This window comes from Pristiophorus japonicus, chromosome 3 (assembly GCF_044704955.1).
Source record: "Pristiophorus japonicus isolate sPriJap1 chromosome 3, sPriJap1.hap1, whole genome shotgun sequence".
Classification (NCBI taxonomy): Eukaryota; Metazoa; Chordata; class Chondrichthyes; family Pristiophoridae; genus Pristiophorus; species Pristiophorus japonicus.
In genome coordinates this window covers 74,973,678-74,989,628 of record NC_091979.1, presented here as the reverse complement: position 1 = coordinate 74,989,628, position 15,951 = coordinate 74,973,678, and the positions used below count along the sequence as shown (strand labels likewise).

Sequence of the window (15,951 nt, the reverse complement as noted above, 5' to 3'; positions counted from 1 at the left end):
TACTGAGGATCTGTCAAGTTGGAGCTTGACAGATCAGAAAAGAGTTTTCAGCGACTGAAAACCGGCTTTTACGATGCCTTCCCGGTCCGTACACACTCCGTACGGACCTGGGGAGGCCGGGATTTCTGGGCCTTTATGTCCACCTGAGACAGCAGACGGTGGAGGGGGGACTCCTGAGGTGCGATCCGAAAGACAGCACCTCCGATAGTCCAGCACTCTCTCCGCACTGGAGATGTTTGTAAGTGCTTAAGTCTCTGGAGTAGGACTTGACTCAACGAACCTCTGACTCAGAGGCGAGGGTGCTTCCCACTGAGGAGGGTGGGGTTGAGAAAGGGAAAGCTCCCCAGCCAGCAGCTCCAGGACGGAACCCGAACTGCGTCTCCCCACAGCAACGCGACCGCGCGCAGCCGGCGCTCGCTCCCGCGCTGGCCTGCCTGACGTGCGCGGCCCCGCCTCCGGGCGGTTGAAAAGCTCACGTGATGCGTTATCCCGTCACACGGCGCGGCGGGACGATGGCGGCCGCTTCGGTTTTTCATCGGCTGCGGACCGGTTCCAAACTGGGGCCGCAGTACGACCAGGAGGGCAACGTCATCGAGGTAAGGCCACGGGGAGGGAAGCGGGCGTCACTGGTCCTCTTTCCTGGGGCAAAAGTCTCTTCAGCAAGCAGGAGCTTGGAGCCCGGAATAGTCGCCCGCACCCCGGGAATGGGTGTTTTTCGTGTCTGAAGTACATTCGCCATTTCTGTTCTTTATATGGGCTGCCCAGTTTGAGATTGTCAGCCCAAAGAGGAAGGACCAAGGTTACTCGCAGAGCGTAGGAGACTTGCTGTCGCTTCGCACGTTTTAGCTGAGTGAGGAGAGGAGCTTGTGCAGCCGGTCGATCAGCTGGCTGAAGCAGCGCTGTGCTGGACTAATTGTCACAGCACATCTGGCGCTGCTGTGCACGGGTCGGGCCAGCAAACCGCTTTTGCTCACGTTAAAGCAGAACCGTATAAACTAAAGCGGTCGCAAAGCTACTGCCGCTTGCCGGCGCTCTTCCGATAGCCTGTTTTTTAAATCTTTCTTTGCTTCAAATATTCATTGGCTCTGCCTCAGCCACTCACTGGCAAAGCATTCCATGCGTCACTCCTGCTCTCTTGCTCTCGTGACATTTTTTTTAATTGATTAGTATTTGTCACCGACTCGCCAAACAGTGGAAATAGTCTTTTTGTTTTATCCGGACCCCTCATAATATAAACCACCTATCAAATCACTTGTTTTCTTTACTCCAAAGGAAATATTCCCCTATCTCTGGTCTCTCTCCATAGCTATCATTTCCATCACGGGTATCATCCTGTGCTGTATGTTCTCTGTCAGCCGGTTGCACTATCGCACTTGGCTCCTTGATCGCGATCACTGACGCAGTGGTAAGTTAGAACAGCCCAAGCACCCACACTACAACCATCAGTCTGCCAAATGAAAGATTTCAATTCCTGGTTGGGGGAAGGCCAGGGTTCCTTGAAATCATTTTGTGATTCTTACTAAAATTAAAATACATCTTTTTTAGGTGTCAGCCACAAGTAAAACAGTTATATCCAAAATATATTTCCAACGTTTTATTAAGTGAACCAATAAAGTATTTCTAGCACTCTCTTGTTCAGAAGATCATCGTTTAATTTTATTCCATTACCCAATTGTGCCAATAGTAACAGTCATTCCTATCCATCCTAGTTTCATAGGATGCACAATAATTTAAAAGGCCTCTGGTTCCTTGGTACAAGTATTGTCCAGTGCACCTAATGCTGGGCCAACTTTCATCTATGTATATGTTTGTTCCATACCTGACTTGATTTTAATATGTGGTTTGTGTCCTTCAGGTATGCGCTCCACTCTGGTTTGAAGGTAGCTTGCAACTGCCACAATAGCTTTTATATTTGCATTCTGGCAGTTTTTTTTCTCCTAGTGACTGCATTTTTCTATCTCCCACTCCTACTGTATTTCTACATGCTACTGTTATGCTTTTTAATGCTACACCCAGTTTCTTAAAATAAATTGCACACCTCTAAGCTCCCATGACTCCTTTTCCCAATTCTTAAAATTATATATGATTTTTATATATATCCTACCTTTTTAGCCCATCACTTATTTTGTCGTAACAACGCTAACTCCCTCTTGCCTGCTCAGACCTCATCATCCTAACACATTTTCTACGCTGAGCACTCCGAATGTTTGACACCTCCATCACTTAAGCATTACGCCCCAAACTACCCCTACATCCATTACATGTCCAATTTCACAAATATAAAATTCTATTGATACTTGGTAATATTATCTGTAAACAATGAAAAGAAAAAGAAAGACTTGATTTATATATCATCATCATAGGCAGTCCCTCGAAACCGAGGAAGACTTGTTTCCATTCTAAAAGTGAGTTCTCTGGTGAATTTACAGTCTCTCAGATGGGACAGACAGTTGTTGAAGGAAAGGATGAGTGGGGAGTCTGGTTTTCCAAAAGGTCTGTTTGGTTTCTGCATACTCTCTGCAACGAGACTCGAGGTGTTCAGCACCCTCCTGGATGCTCTCCCTCCACTTAGGGCGGTCTTGGACCAGGGATTCCCAGGTGCCGGTGGGGATGTTGCACTTTTATCAAGGAGGATTTGAGGGTGTCCTTGAAATGTTTCCTCTGCCTACCTGGGGCTTGCTTGCCGTGTAGGAGATCCAAGTAGAACTCTTGCTTTGGGAGTCTCGTGTCGGACATGCGGACAATGTGGCCTGCCCAACGGAGCTGGTTGAGTGTGGTCAGTGCTTCGATGTTGGCCTGAGTGAGAACACTAACATTGGTGCATCTATCCTCCCAGTGGATTTGCAGGAGCTCTCTGAGGCAGTGCTCGTGGCGGTACTTCAGCACTTTGAGGTGTCTACTGTATATGGTACATGTCTCTCAGCCATATAGGAGGGTGGATATCACTACTGCCCTGTAGAACATAAGCTTGGTGCCAGATTTGAGGTCCTGGTCTTCAAACCCTCTTCCTCAGGTGACCAAAGTCTGTGCTGGCACACTGGAGGTGGTGTTGGACCTCAGAAACATAAAAAATAGGTGCAGGAGTAGGCCATTTGGCCCTTCGAGCCTGCACCACCGTTCAATAAGATCATGGCTGATCATTCCCTCAGTACCCCTTTCCTGCTTTCTCTCCATACCCCTTGATCCCCTTAGCCATAAGGGCCATATTTAACTCCCTTTTGAATATATCCAATGAACTGGCATCAACAACTTTGCGACAGGGAATTCCACACGTTAACAACTGAGTGAAGTTTCTCCTCATCTCAGTCCTAAATGGCCTACCCCTTATCCTAAGACTGTGTCCCCTGGTTCTGGACTTCCTCAACATCGGGAACAATCGACCCGCATCTAACCTGTCCCGTCCCGTCACAATCTGGTATGTTTCTATGAGATCCCCTCTCATCCTTCTAAACTCCAGTGTATAAAAGGCCAAGTTGATCCAGTCTCATAAGAACATAAGAATTAGGAACAGGAGTAGCCCATCTAACCCCTCGAGCTTGCTCCGCCATTCAACACGATCCTGGCTGATCTGGCCGTGGACTCAGCTCCACTTACCCGCTGCTCCTCGTAACCCTTAATTCCCTTATTGATTAAAAATCTATCTATCTGTGATTTGAATACATTCAATGAGCTAGCCTCAACTGCTTCCTTGGGCAGAGAATTCCACAGATTCACAACCCTCTGGGAGAAGAAATTCCTTCTCAACTCGGTTTTAAATTGGCTCCCACATATTGAGGCTGTGCCCCCTAGTTCTAGTCTCCCCGACCAGTGGAAACAATCTCTCTGCCTCTATCTTGTCTATCCCTTTCATTATTTTAAATGTTTCTATAAGATCACCCCTCATCCTTCTGAACTCCAACGAGTAAAGACCCAGTCTACTCAATCTGTCATTGTAAGGTAACCCCCTCATCTCCGGTATCCGCCTAGTGAATCGTCTCTGTACCCCCTCCAAAACTAGTATATCCTTCCTTAAGTAAGGTGACCAAAACTGCACACAGTACTCCAGGTGCGGCCTCACCAATACCCTGTACAGTTGCAGCAGGACCTCCCTGCTTTTGTACTCCATCCCTCGCAATGAAGGTCAACATTCCATTCGCCTTCCTGATTACCTGCTGCACCTGCAAACTAACTTTTTGGGATCTAAAAGAGTTTCATGCACAAGGACCCCTAGGTCCCTCTGCACCGCAGCATGTTGTAATTTCTCCCCATTCAAATAATATTCCTTTTTTACTGTGTTTTTTTCCAAGGTGGATGACCTCACATTTTCCGACATTGTATTCCATCTGCCAAACCTTAGCCCATTTGCTTAACCTATCTAAATCTCTTTGCAGCCACTCTGTGTCCTCTGCACAACCCGCTTTCCCACTAATCTTTGTGTCATCTCCTCGTATGTCAGTCCAACCATCCCAGGAATCAGTCTGGTGAACCTTTGCTGTACTCCCTCAATAGTCCTTCCTCAGATTAGGAGTCCAAAACTGAACACCCCATTCCAGGTGAGGTCTCACCAAGGCCCTGTACAACTGCAGTAAGACCTCTCTGCTCCTGTACTCAAATCCCCTAGCTATGAAGGCCAATATACCATTTGCCGCCTTTACTGCCTGCTGTACCTGTATGCCAACTTTCAATGACTGATGAACCATGACACCCAGGTCTCGTTGCACCTCCCCTTTTCCTAATCTGCCGCCATTCAGATAATATTCTGCCTTCGTGTTTTTTCCCCCAAACTGGATAACCTCACATTTATCCACATTATACTGCATCTGCCATGCATTTGCCCACTCACCTAACCTGTCCAAGTCGATGTCTGCCCTTGCTGATGGTAGGCTCCTGAGGTATGGAAAATGATCCATGTTGTCCAAGGCCGTGCCATGGATTTTGATGACCAGGGAGCAGTGCTGTGATGCGGGGTCAAGTTGGTGGAAGACCTTTTGCTTTACGGATGTTTAGTGTAAGGCCCATGCTTTCGTACGCCTTGGTGAAGAAGTTGACGATGGTTTGAAAATCGGCCTCTGTGCACAGATGCAAGCGTCGTCCTCATACTGTAGTTCGATGACGGAGGATGCGGGCGACCTTGGATCTAGACTGGAGGTGACGAAGGTTGAACAGGTTCCCATTCATTCTATAGTTTAGTTCCACTCCAGTGGGGAGCTTGTTGAGTGAAATGGAACATTGCAATGAGAAAAATTGAGAAGATTGTTGGCGTGATGACTCAGCCCTGCTTGACCCCAGTGTGGACGTGGATTGGGTCTGTGGTGGATCTGTTGATTAGGATCACAGCATGTCTTCGTGGAGCAGGCGGAGGATGGTGACAAACTTTTGGGGGCAGCCAAAACCGACAAGGACGCTCCATAGTCCCTCATGGTTAGCAGTGTCAAAGGCCTTTGTGAGGTCAAAGGCGGCCATGTACAAGGGTTGGTGCTGTTCCCTGCATTTCTCTTGTAGTTGTCGTGTGGTGAAGAGAGGCAGTCAGGGCCCACTGAAAGGAGCACTTCGAAGATCTCCTTAATTGAGATTCTGCCTTTGACACGAGTGTCCTCTACTCCATCCCGCAGCATGCTACCCGCCACCATCTCGGGGGGGAAAACCCCAGCCCTGCACGAGGAAACAGAGGCCATCCGTCAGCTCAAGAACAAGGCATCAGGAGCAGATGGAATCCCCACCGGACGTCTCAAAGCGCTTTACAGCCAATGAAGTGCTGTTGTAATGTGGGAAATGCAGCAACCAATTTGCATACAGCAAGCTCCCACAAACAGCAATGTGATAATGACCAGATAATCTGTTTTTGTTATGTTTGAGGGATAAATATTGGCCAGGACACCGGGGATAACTGCCCTGCTCTTCGAAATAGTGCCATGGGATCTTTTGTGTCCAGCTGAAAGCAGACTGGGCCTCTGTTTAACGTCTCATCCGAAAGACGGCACCTCTGAACAGTACAGCCCTTCCTCAGCATGGCACTGGAGTGTCAACCTAGATTTATGTGCTCTAGTCCCTGGAGTGGGACTTGAACCCACAACCTTCTGAACTCCAGCAAGTGTGCTACTCACACAGTTGACAATTATACACTTAAATGCAATCATATACACTTAAACTTGAACATTTTCTTCTTGCATCTATAAATATTTTTTACTGTGCTATTTATATATTTTACATACTATCAGACCAGCTGCAAACTCTGTACTGATTGACTGGAGCAAATGAAATTTTACACTGATATTGCAGCTTTAGACATTAAAAATGAACTGTGATAATCATGTGCTACAAATGGTACTTCATCAAATTATCTTTTTTTATTGATTGCTTCCACTGATTGCTTAACTTGCATTATTTGTGGCTTATAGTGTTGTGTAATATTTAATTTTGGAAGCTCATTACTTAAGACAAACTTCTGAAGACCCATTTTCTGCTGTAAATTACTGACATCTTTAGACAAAAAGGATTAGATTGTATACTTTTCAATTTTTAATAGAATTTTCATTGATCATGTTTGAGAGTTGTGCTTCAAAGCCGCCTCAGTTGATGCAACAGATCATGTAGCTGGGAATTCATTGTTAGGATTGTTTGTGGGAATGGGCAAATAGATTTGAGTTTTGGGGATAAGTTGAAACTGTCAGCTATACTGTTGCTCAATGTCAGTGCCACAATTGAGCACAGTCTTACCCTTGAAATTAATACCCTCTTGCTCTGCTGTCAAGGTTGGGCAGTAGAGCACCTCATCAGGAGAGACTCTTTCAAACCTCTTCTCTCAAAAGATTATCATCTGCTTTGGAGCATCCTATTGGGACTAATTTACATAGGCTTATCCCTCGGTTCATAAGAGCACCTTGGAATCTTAACTTTTCCAGCCATTGATAGTTTTGCTGTTGACTATATCAAAGCAAAGAGGTCAATATATAACTCGCATATCAATTGCCTTAGTGATTGATTTTATTAGTGTTATGTTTCTTGCATTTCCTCAATGCCAATCGAATTCACCTGTCTAAATGACCAGTAAGGTAAGACCCTATTGAAGAAATGCTTGGTACTGTTGAGGCACACACAATTTCCATATCGATCTAAACATACCTGAAATTAGATGACCCAGTTCTTGCACTGTGGCAGATTCAGGGTACTTAACATCATCCCAGGGAGGCTTCCAGGATATGATCAGTTTGTCCTTGATAGCTAGATTTCCTGACTCTAGTGCCATAATACCCATTTGACCTTTCAGCTTTCTAGTGAAGGATTACCTCTACCGGCTACAGAATCTGTACAGCCATATGCTCATCTTTTCATATGAATGCCCAGGATATCTTTGATCTACAGATAGCAGCATTTTAATTGCTTTTGAAGCAAAATAACTTCCCTGACTAGGATTTGCCCAAGAGGACCATGCTGCCAAGGCTCTCTGAGGTTTTTCTTCAGACACGTTCTGAAAATCCAGAGGGATTTCTGGAATTGCTTACCATTAAAGCCTTTCTTTGCATTAGATTAGCCTGACTGTACAATTCTCTACTTGTGTCGTATTCATGTATTCAGAAAGTTTGCTTTGATCTCTGCCACAGAAAACCCCGAACTCCGATTCTTTGAGAGTTCTTTACTCATACTTTGCAATGCTTGGCCTCTGTAAAGTAGAACACAAATTGTGGAAAGGCAGCCACAATTATATACAGGACTATTGAGATTCAGGCTGAGGCATTTTCAGTTTTACATGGTATTCTTGTTTAACATCTCTTCTGACTATATGTATTCAGGCAATGTGCACATTCTTCTAGTTAATTGCTATGATACAGTTCCATGAGTTTTTCCAGCACTGTGCAAGTGAGTCTTAACAATTAATATAGGCAGGCTTTTTGATTGGGGTGGGGAAAAGGAACATTGTAACCAAGGCTGATTTTATCTTTGCTAACTATATATGCATATTCCCAGCATGGGTTGCTGAAAATTGATCAGGAGGAAAATTCCTGTTTTCTCAATGTCCAAACTTTTTGTATTGCCTGTCGCTTCTCCAGGCTGTGATTGGCTAACTCCGCTTCGAATAGGGAATCAAATCTTCAATTTTCCTACTTTGTATGGCACAGCTTCTCATTGCATAATCTCTTTGGGGTCAAGTTTCGGCTGGAGTTGCTCCTATTTTTTTTGGAGCAACTGGTTTAGAATGGAGTATCTTAAAAATTGCAATTCTCAGCATTTAGTTTGGTCCAGTTCTAGTCAGTTAAAACAGTTTCATTTTGGATCAGATTTATTTTTTCAAAAAGGGCCGTGTCCGGCCATTTACACCGGTTTTGAAAGTTTAGGCAGTGAAAACTTACTCCAAACTAACTTAGAATGGAGTAAGTCTAGATTTTTGTACGCTCAGAAAAACCTTGCCTACACTTTAGAAATCAGGCGTAGGGAAGTAATTAAAGTAATTAAAACATTCAACAGTCTTACTTATACAAATAAAGAGCCACCCTGAATAAAAAATCATAAACAAAGCAAATAGAAAATATTGAATATTCCTACCTGTGTGAAGCAGCAGCAGCAGCCTTCGAGCTGCGGTGCTTCAGGCAGACCTTCCATCCATGTAGGAGACGGGTGGCCTCAGTAGCTCGACGGCAGCCAAAGACACAGCAAGCGGCCTTTGAGCTGCGAGGGAAGCTGAGGCATTCGGCCACGGGATAGAGGCGGCGGCAGTGGCTGATGGCAGCCGAAGACACAGCAAGCAGCTTTCGAGCTGCGAGGGAGGCTGAGGCTATTCGGCCAGTGACAGGGAGAGGCAGCCAGATAGCTAGTTTGAAACTTAAATTTGTAATTGTAGAATGGATGCTGCATTGTCAACACCACGGATTATGCAATGGCTCGCCAGCAATTCACTGCATAGGAGAGAATTAATTAGAGCTCACGCACCAGGAACATCATAGCCTGTAGGCTGATGGGCAGGAGACCTTGCCCACGTCTGCAATATCGAGCTAGGCGCTCGTACCTGGACATGAGCGAGGCTGATTGTGTCAAAAGGCTGCGTTTCCACAGAGAAGTTATCGTTGAGGTCTCCGATATGCTGAGAGCAGATTTGCAGCCCAGAAGCAGAACGCCAACTGCCTTGTCTGTTGAAGTGAAGGTAACCGCTGCACTTGCCTTTTATGCCTAGGGATCGTTTCAGGCTACAACTGGAGCTGTGTGTGTCATGTCAACATGCAATACATGCCTGCATTTACCAGGTCACGGCTGCACTGTATGCGTGGAGGAATGACCATCAATTTCCCAATGACCGCACAAGCGATCCATGAGAGCTGTGGGCTTCTTCAGGATTGTTGGCTTCCCAAAGGTACAGCGCTGCATTGATTGTACCCACATAGCCTTGCGAGCACCTGTGGAGGATTCTGAGCAGTACAGGAATAGAAAGGGTTTCCACTCCATTAATGTGCAGCTCGTGTGTGACGACAAGCAACACATTATGTCAGTCGATGCGAGATACCCTGGCAGCACCCAGATGCGTTCATCCTACGCGACAGCATTATATCTGACATGTTTGAGTAGCAGCCAGAAGGGCAGAGCTGGCTACTGGGAGACAAAGGATACGGCCTGACAACCTGGCTCATGAAACCCCTACGCATGACACGGACAGAAGTTGACCGTCAACACAACATGGCGCACATTGCGACACGCAGCACCATTGAGAAGACCACTGGCATATTGAAACAGCGTTTCCGATGCCTGGATCATTCCGGATGCCACTTGCAATACTCTCCTCCAGATTGTCGTTCACTTCACTGTTGTGTGCTGCATGTTCCATAACTTAGCCATCATGAGGCAGCAGGAGCTGGTAGTGGAACCAGAAGACCCACGTAAGCCTGATAGTATTTTGGAAGAGCAGGATGAGGATGATTACCACGATCAGGAAAGCATGCAAGTGCCTGATGCCGGAACACGAGGTCAGAGGAGTGCCGTCCATCGTGCTCCTTTAACGATTGCTCGAGCCCTGCGCCAGCAGCTCATCCGTGAACGCTTCAACTACTGATGCCTGAGGACTCTGCGACCACTTGCACATGGACATGTTTATTCTTTGGACTTATTCCTATGTTGTGTTGTGTTAATGGAAGATGATTCAGTTTTAATGAAAATATTTTATTGAAAAGTTAACGTCACTAATATATTTGGATCAAATTTTACTTTAATATGACGCTTGAAGATCACTGAAATGGTTTTGTAACTTTCCAAGTTTAAATGTGAAAAACCTTACACTCAAGATTACTTAAACTTCAAGATCACTTTAGGTGCAAAATTAAATAAGATACAAAATGTGAGCGTTTACACTGTAAGATCACTTAAAAATCCTCAGATCACTTAAGTTGTAAAGTTACAAAACAATTTCAATTTGAAAAACTCTACTACAGCTACATCAAGAACAAGAATAAAAGTAGTAAAGAAAGGCGGCAACCATCTCTCATCCACATCTCCGTGAATGTTCACTTCTTCATGGGGGTGTCATTTGATTGACAGGGCTGTGTGCCCTTATTGCAGCAGCTTCCTCCATGAGGGCCTGTGCCGTCACTTGCATGCCCCTCCCTGACGGTCTATGCCACCGATTGCACTCCCTCGGACATTCCTTCAAGTTCCCGTGTCATTACTGCTATTTCTCCCGTCGGGTCTGTCGCCTCTTCATCCACTGCACTGACGCTACTGATGAGTGATCGGGTAAGCTCATTGGTCTCCATACCTAATGCCACAACCTGAGCCGCATCTGTTGCACACTGCAACTCAAGAGAGCGTGTCTCCAATCTCATTCTCCTCTGCCTGGGTCTGCCTCGCGGCACCACTGCACTGGGAGCCACAGGCTGGGACGGTGGGACGCTCGGTGTTCCAGACAGCAGTACTCGCATGCGAGCCGTGGGCTGGGATGGTGGGTGAATGGGTGTAAACTGCTCCATGATATCACCAGCACCACTGGGACCCACAATGTCGGAATCAAAACCATGGAAGGTGGAACCAGAACCTATGCAAGGGGTTGAAGCTCTGATGCCCCTTAATGGGGGCTCATAAACATTAATTTGGAAGCACTCCCCTGTAGACATTTGTCATCGCCGCTATCATCCAGTCTGGATCGTCCGCATCTGGTTGTACTGGTTCTTGTTCTGTATCTTCAGGATCCTCAGGGTTGGCGGCAGCAGCATCAGAATAGTCAAATGTTTAACGGTAAGGGAGGGGGCAGGATGGGTGGCATGAGTACTCACACATAGCAGGCCAGGCAGGTTGATTTGAAGTGCCACGATGCATTTTCAGGACTTGCCCTCTTCCTCGCATGCGGGCCCAGCTTGTGCTGTACTGATTGCTTTTCTCCATTTATGACTCATCATAGCAGCTACCCTCTGTTCCAAAGGTGTCAGTGGATGCAGATTGGGCGTGCCTCCTCCTGATCGAGTTGTTTCCCTTTTTGTTCTGCAAAGAGTAAAATATAACTTTTTACAGAGTGCGTCTTTCTGCAGGGTGGAACATATAGTCACATTACAATTACGATTACATTAAAAAAATGAAAATATTACTTGCACTAACTACTTAACCAAGGTTGTGCCATTTCTTTTTACACTGGCTTCCAGATCTCATGGTATGCACCACTGCGCAGTAATCTTCTGCAACTTGGTTCCAGCGTTTCTTCATTTCTTTAGGTGACACTTTTATGCGACCTCTGTTGCTGGTACCTAGCTCCTGCCATCTCTGCTCAATGACGTTGACTAATATCTCCCCTTCCTCGTGCAAGAAATTCTTTGTTCTTGGACCTTGTTCCATTGCTGTATTGAATTGACACTCTTATTTTTCAAAACACAGTCCTTATTTTGCATGCACCTATGCAGCACCTGTTCTGGAAGCTTAGCAGTGAAAAGCAGCACTCACTGATTTCAGCAGGTGATTTCTTCATCAGTGCTGCTAAAAGCACTCTTTCAGACACCAAAAAAGCGCCAAAATTCAATCCCAAGCCTTTCCAGAGGTCTGAGACAAATCAGCACTTCTTTAAGTTCCTTTTTTAAAAAAAAAAATAGCTGAGTGCCAAGGTTTATGGGCTACTGCGCATATGCACGCGCTCCAATGCGCATGCGTAGGGCTGCCGGCACGACGTGTTCTCATTTGACTTGGTCCCGCCTCCCTGGACTTGCAGAATCGGCGCGACTCTGTGGCTCCGCGCTGAGCTCCGAGGGACCTGCAGGGAGCCCAAGAATTACGAGGTACATTTTTGTCGCGCTTTTAGGCGCGAAAAACAGGCGTCCATGTCGGAGAACGGCACGGCCCGAAACTTGACCCCATTGAGCCATTGGGGAGAATTTTGAGTCCTTTTTGTGCCTTCTTTCTAATTGAACATTTCATTGCACAATAGTTTTATCATTCTTGATGTTTCATCAATTCCTGTAATATTTGACAATGTAGAGATCAAAGGGTTCAGTCATCTCAATCTTAATATTTCTAAACCAGATAATGTTTAGGTGATTGTATACATTTACATGTTGTATGCATCCCTGAATTTCTGAAGTCCTGAGTTAATTGTGACCTAAATGTTAAATATTTGTCAAACATAACCTAATCTCATTTAATTAATATTCCATACTTTGTGAAGTAATGGCATGAATACAGTACAATCTTTGTAGGAACCAACAATATGTAATTTTTCTACTTAAAGGTTGAAACTCGTGAAGATGAGGAACAAAATATCAAATTGACAGAAATTTTAGAACTGCTGGTTGCTGCTGGATACTTCAGGGCAAGAATTAAGGGACTATCACCATTTGACAAGGTGAGAGCTGCAAATGCAATTTTCTAATACTTCTCTACCAGGTTAATAACTTGACAGTAGCAAAGATATTTCATGATTAACATTATACTTTGGGCTGGCTGCCAATTATAAAGTAATGCATGTGTTGGGATTGATGTAAAAATTAAATCTGACTTTTGTGCCAGACAGCCACATCATAATGGTCAATTGCACTTGGAATTTGGAAATCATTGTGATTGATGTAAAGGTGTGACTTGTGCAAGATTACGGTTTTTAATGACATGCAGACATCTTTGGAGAGCATCTACAGTTACTGTGCTGGGTATAGGATATTTCTGCATAGCTAGTTTGTAATATAGTGGAGATGTCTGAAGAGGTTTGTACAATGGTGACTTTTCCCATTGTAGTCAAAGATCTGAATAATAGTAGGCAAGTGTGAGATCCTGAGATGAGCTTGTATGGGAGAACAATTGCAGCCATAATTATCAGTGGCACGTTGGGTACGTTGTCTCCTAACTTCTGTTCAAAATTGCTGTTGTCACTTTTGTAGATTTGTGTATGATGGGCAGAAATACAAATTGGAATATATACATTGTTTCACATCAAATGAATAATGCTCATTAAATCTCTGTTAACCAGCAATTTGCTTCAATGTTCATTTCATTTGACAACTTTGTAAGGAAAAGACACTTCAATTTTTTTTCCACAGGTTGTGGGTGGTATGACATGGTGTATTACAACATGCAACTTTGATATTGATGTTGATTTGCTTTTTCAAGAAAATTCTACAATTGGTCAGAAAATGTAAGTTGCTTGAAACATATATTTTTCTGTTGCTTGAAATATTTTGACAATCTTTCTGATTGAATGTAATGGTTCAAGTTTAAAATATAATGACTAGAACAATTACGTTCATTTGGGTAACACCTTTAACATAAAATGCCTCATGGTGCCTTGCATAGGTGAGGAGAATTAACCAAGCAATACTAGAAGAGTTGACTGAGTACAATTGCAAAGAGAGGTTTTGCGGTGCTTTTAAAGCTAAGGCGTGATGCAGCAAGGGAGATAAGCTGAATGAATGACTGATTTCAAAGGTAGGATCTGCAAGCAAGTGAGGAGCGGTGGAACTGGATTGGTCAGAGTTAGAGAGCTGTAGGATGTGGGCTAGAATATAGGGCTTCAGGACGTAAAACTGCACTTTAGAACATTGCAAGACTGCGTGAGAGTATTCCTTTGTGGCTTTTGAGCTAAACACTCGCCTTATAGCAAAGTAACATTCTTCCCCTGCCCCACCCCCCCATGAAATAACATTGAGGCATTATAGAGGACGTTTTTAGTATTTTTAACATTTTATAGCTAATATGTTTTAAAACTCATCTGAAAAATATTACGTTACTTTTTACATGTTAGAGCATTGACGGAAAAAATTGTATCTGTTTTGCCAAATATGAAGTGTCCTCATCGCTTGGAACCACATCAAATCCAGGGTCTGGATTTCATACACACATTCCCTGTTGTGCAGGTAAGGATTTTGTTTGAACAATTATTGAATAGCAATAACATTTATTTGAATCTCTTGTTGAACGTCTGACTTAAACTAGACTTCATTTTTCTGAATCTTGTAACCTATATAATATGCTTGTCATTTAAAAAGTTTGACATCATATGTCTCATCGCTGAGAGCATGCAGAAACCAGGCGCAGGCAGCGGAAGGAGTGTGTGGCAAACCTGTCCCACCCACCCTTTCCTTCAACGACTGTTTGTTCCATCTGTGACGGAGACTGTAATTCCCATATTGGACTGATCAATCACCCAAGAACTCACTGATTTCGAGGGACTGCCTTTGATGATTATGATTACTACTATTCCCTACACACATGTAGTTAACTCATTTGAAGATTAACAGCCATTTTTCACAACAAAGGGAAACTTCAAATAACTCCATAATTGACGTTTTTAACTTGTCAGGTTGCTATAAAATTATTAGCTCAAGTAATCTCATAAATTAAAAGCTCTTCTATATATTGAGCAGGCAGCAGTAAGTAGCCAGCATAAAAGGGAGAGCTATCATTCACAGTTGAACAAATCACTCAATTTTGCTTTAATTTGTATCATTGGCCATGTTGCCTTGAGCCACTGGTTGTGTATATCTAAAAATTAAATTTACTAAAGATTTAAGAAATTTTAAATCCCAAATCTTATTGTGTGATGCCATAATCTTGGATCAAAAAGAAAGCCCTTATTTGTTTTAGTTGATTTTGGGAAGATTGTTTTGCATCAAATTTGACCATTCTTATCATAACAAGCTCCTTTCTTGTCTTAGCGAGGTATTTTCTCACCAGAGAACCGTTAAGCTATTTTGTTCTTTAGGACACAGTTGTAAAGGCCCATATTCTGAGTATGTGAAAATCTGTAGATGAATTTAATATCGGCAGAAAAACTTTTGTAGAAAGGCATCATTATTTTCTTGGTGAGCCATGAGTTTTGGGCTAAAATTTCCTGCTTTCATTTCCCCCAATTCTTCCACTTTGTTTAAAAATAATTATTGTTTTTCTAAAAGGTTTCACATATGAAAGTCTTCAGGTAGCTGTTGTAAGTTTACTTTTGTGATTTATTTGTGACCTTTAGTAGATTTTGCAGCAAATTACAAATCTTTACACCTATTACTGAGTAACACTCAACTCTTATTATTTTTTTTAAGTGGTTGGTAAAACGTGCAATTGAGACCAGAGAAGAGATGGGAGATTACATTCGGTCTTTTTCAGTATCTCAATTTCAGAAAACTCATAGTCTACTTGAGGTGAGTTTCCCAGTCCATTTAAATTCTAAAGTATTGTAAATGCTTTAATATAGAAATGGGTGTTCGTGAAGTTGTAGGAATGTACAAGGAAGGATCTGTCAACAGGCAACTTGCAAAAATATTTCAAATTTGCATTTTGCTTTAGTCATTTCAATTTAAGTTCTGATGCTTAACTAGGAAATTGAAATAGTTTAAATTTTCAACAATTGCTGCTAACAGGGGACTCCAATCGTTAAATATATTGAATTTTCACATTTTATTACTTTTTAATGTAGTCTGAAATGTTTGATTTTGATCACCAAGATTAGATTTATTTTGTCTTCTCGGAATAAAACTAATTCTGGAGATGTTGAGTCTAGGTCAAAGGATAATTTTTTTTCTCCAACATTTCTTC

General features: G+C 43.5%; 1 protein-coding gene across 2 annotated transcripts in view; it reads left to right on the top strand.

The window, feature by feature from the left end:
• Positions 1 to 501: 501 nt before the first annotated feature.
• The window catches only part of ccdc93 (coiled-coil domain containing 93), a 66,074-nt gene continuing 50,624 nt past the window's right edge, over positions 502 to 15,951 (top strand). For both annotated transcript variants that reach the window (XM_070875462.1, XM_070875461.1), the window contains exons 1-5: positions 502 to 596; positions 12,665 to 12,778; positions 13,467 to 13,561; positions 14,168 to 14,279; positions 15,459 to 15,557. In XM_070875462.1, the coding sequence (XP_070731563.1) occupies positions 513 to 596; positions 12,665 to 12,778; positions 13,467 to 13,561; positions 14,168 to 14,279; positions 15,459 to 15,557 (504 nt within the window). In that variant the 5' untranslated portion in view covers positions 502 to 512. The remainder of the gene's footprint in view (positions 597 to 12,664; positions 12,779 to 13,466; positions 13,562 to 14,167; positions 14,280 to 15,458; positions 15,558 to 15,951) is intronic.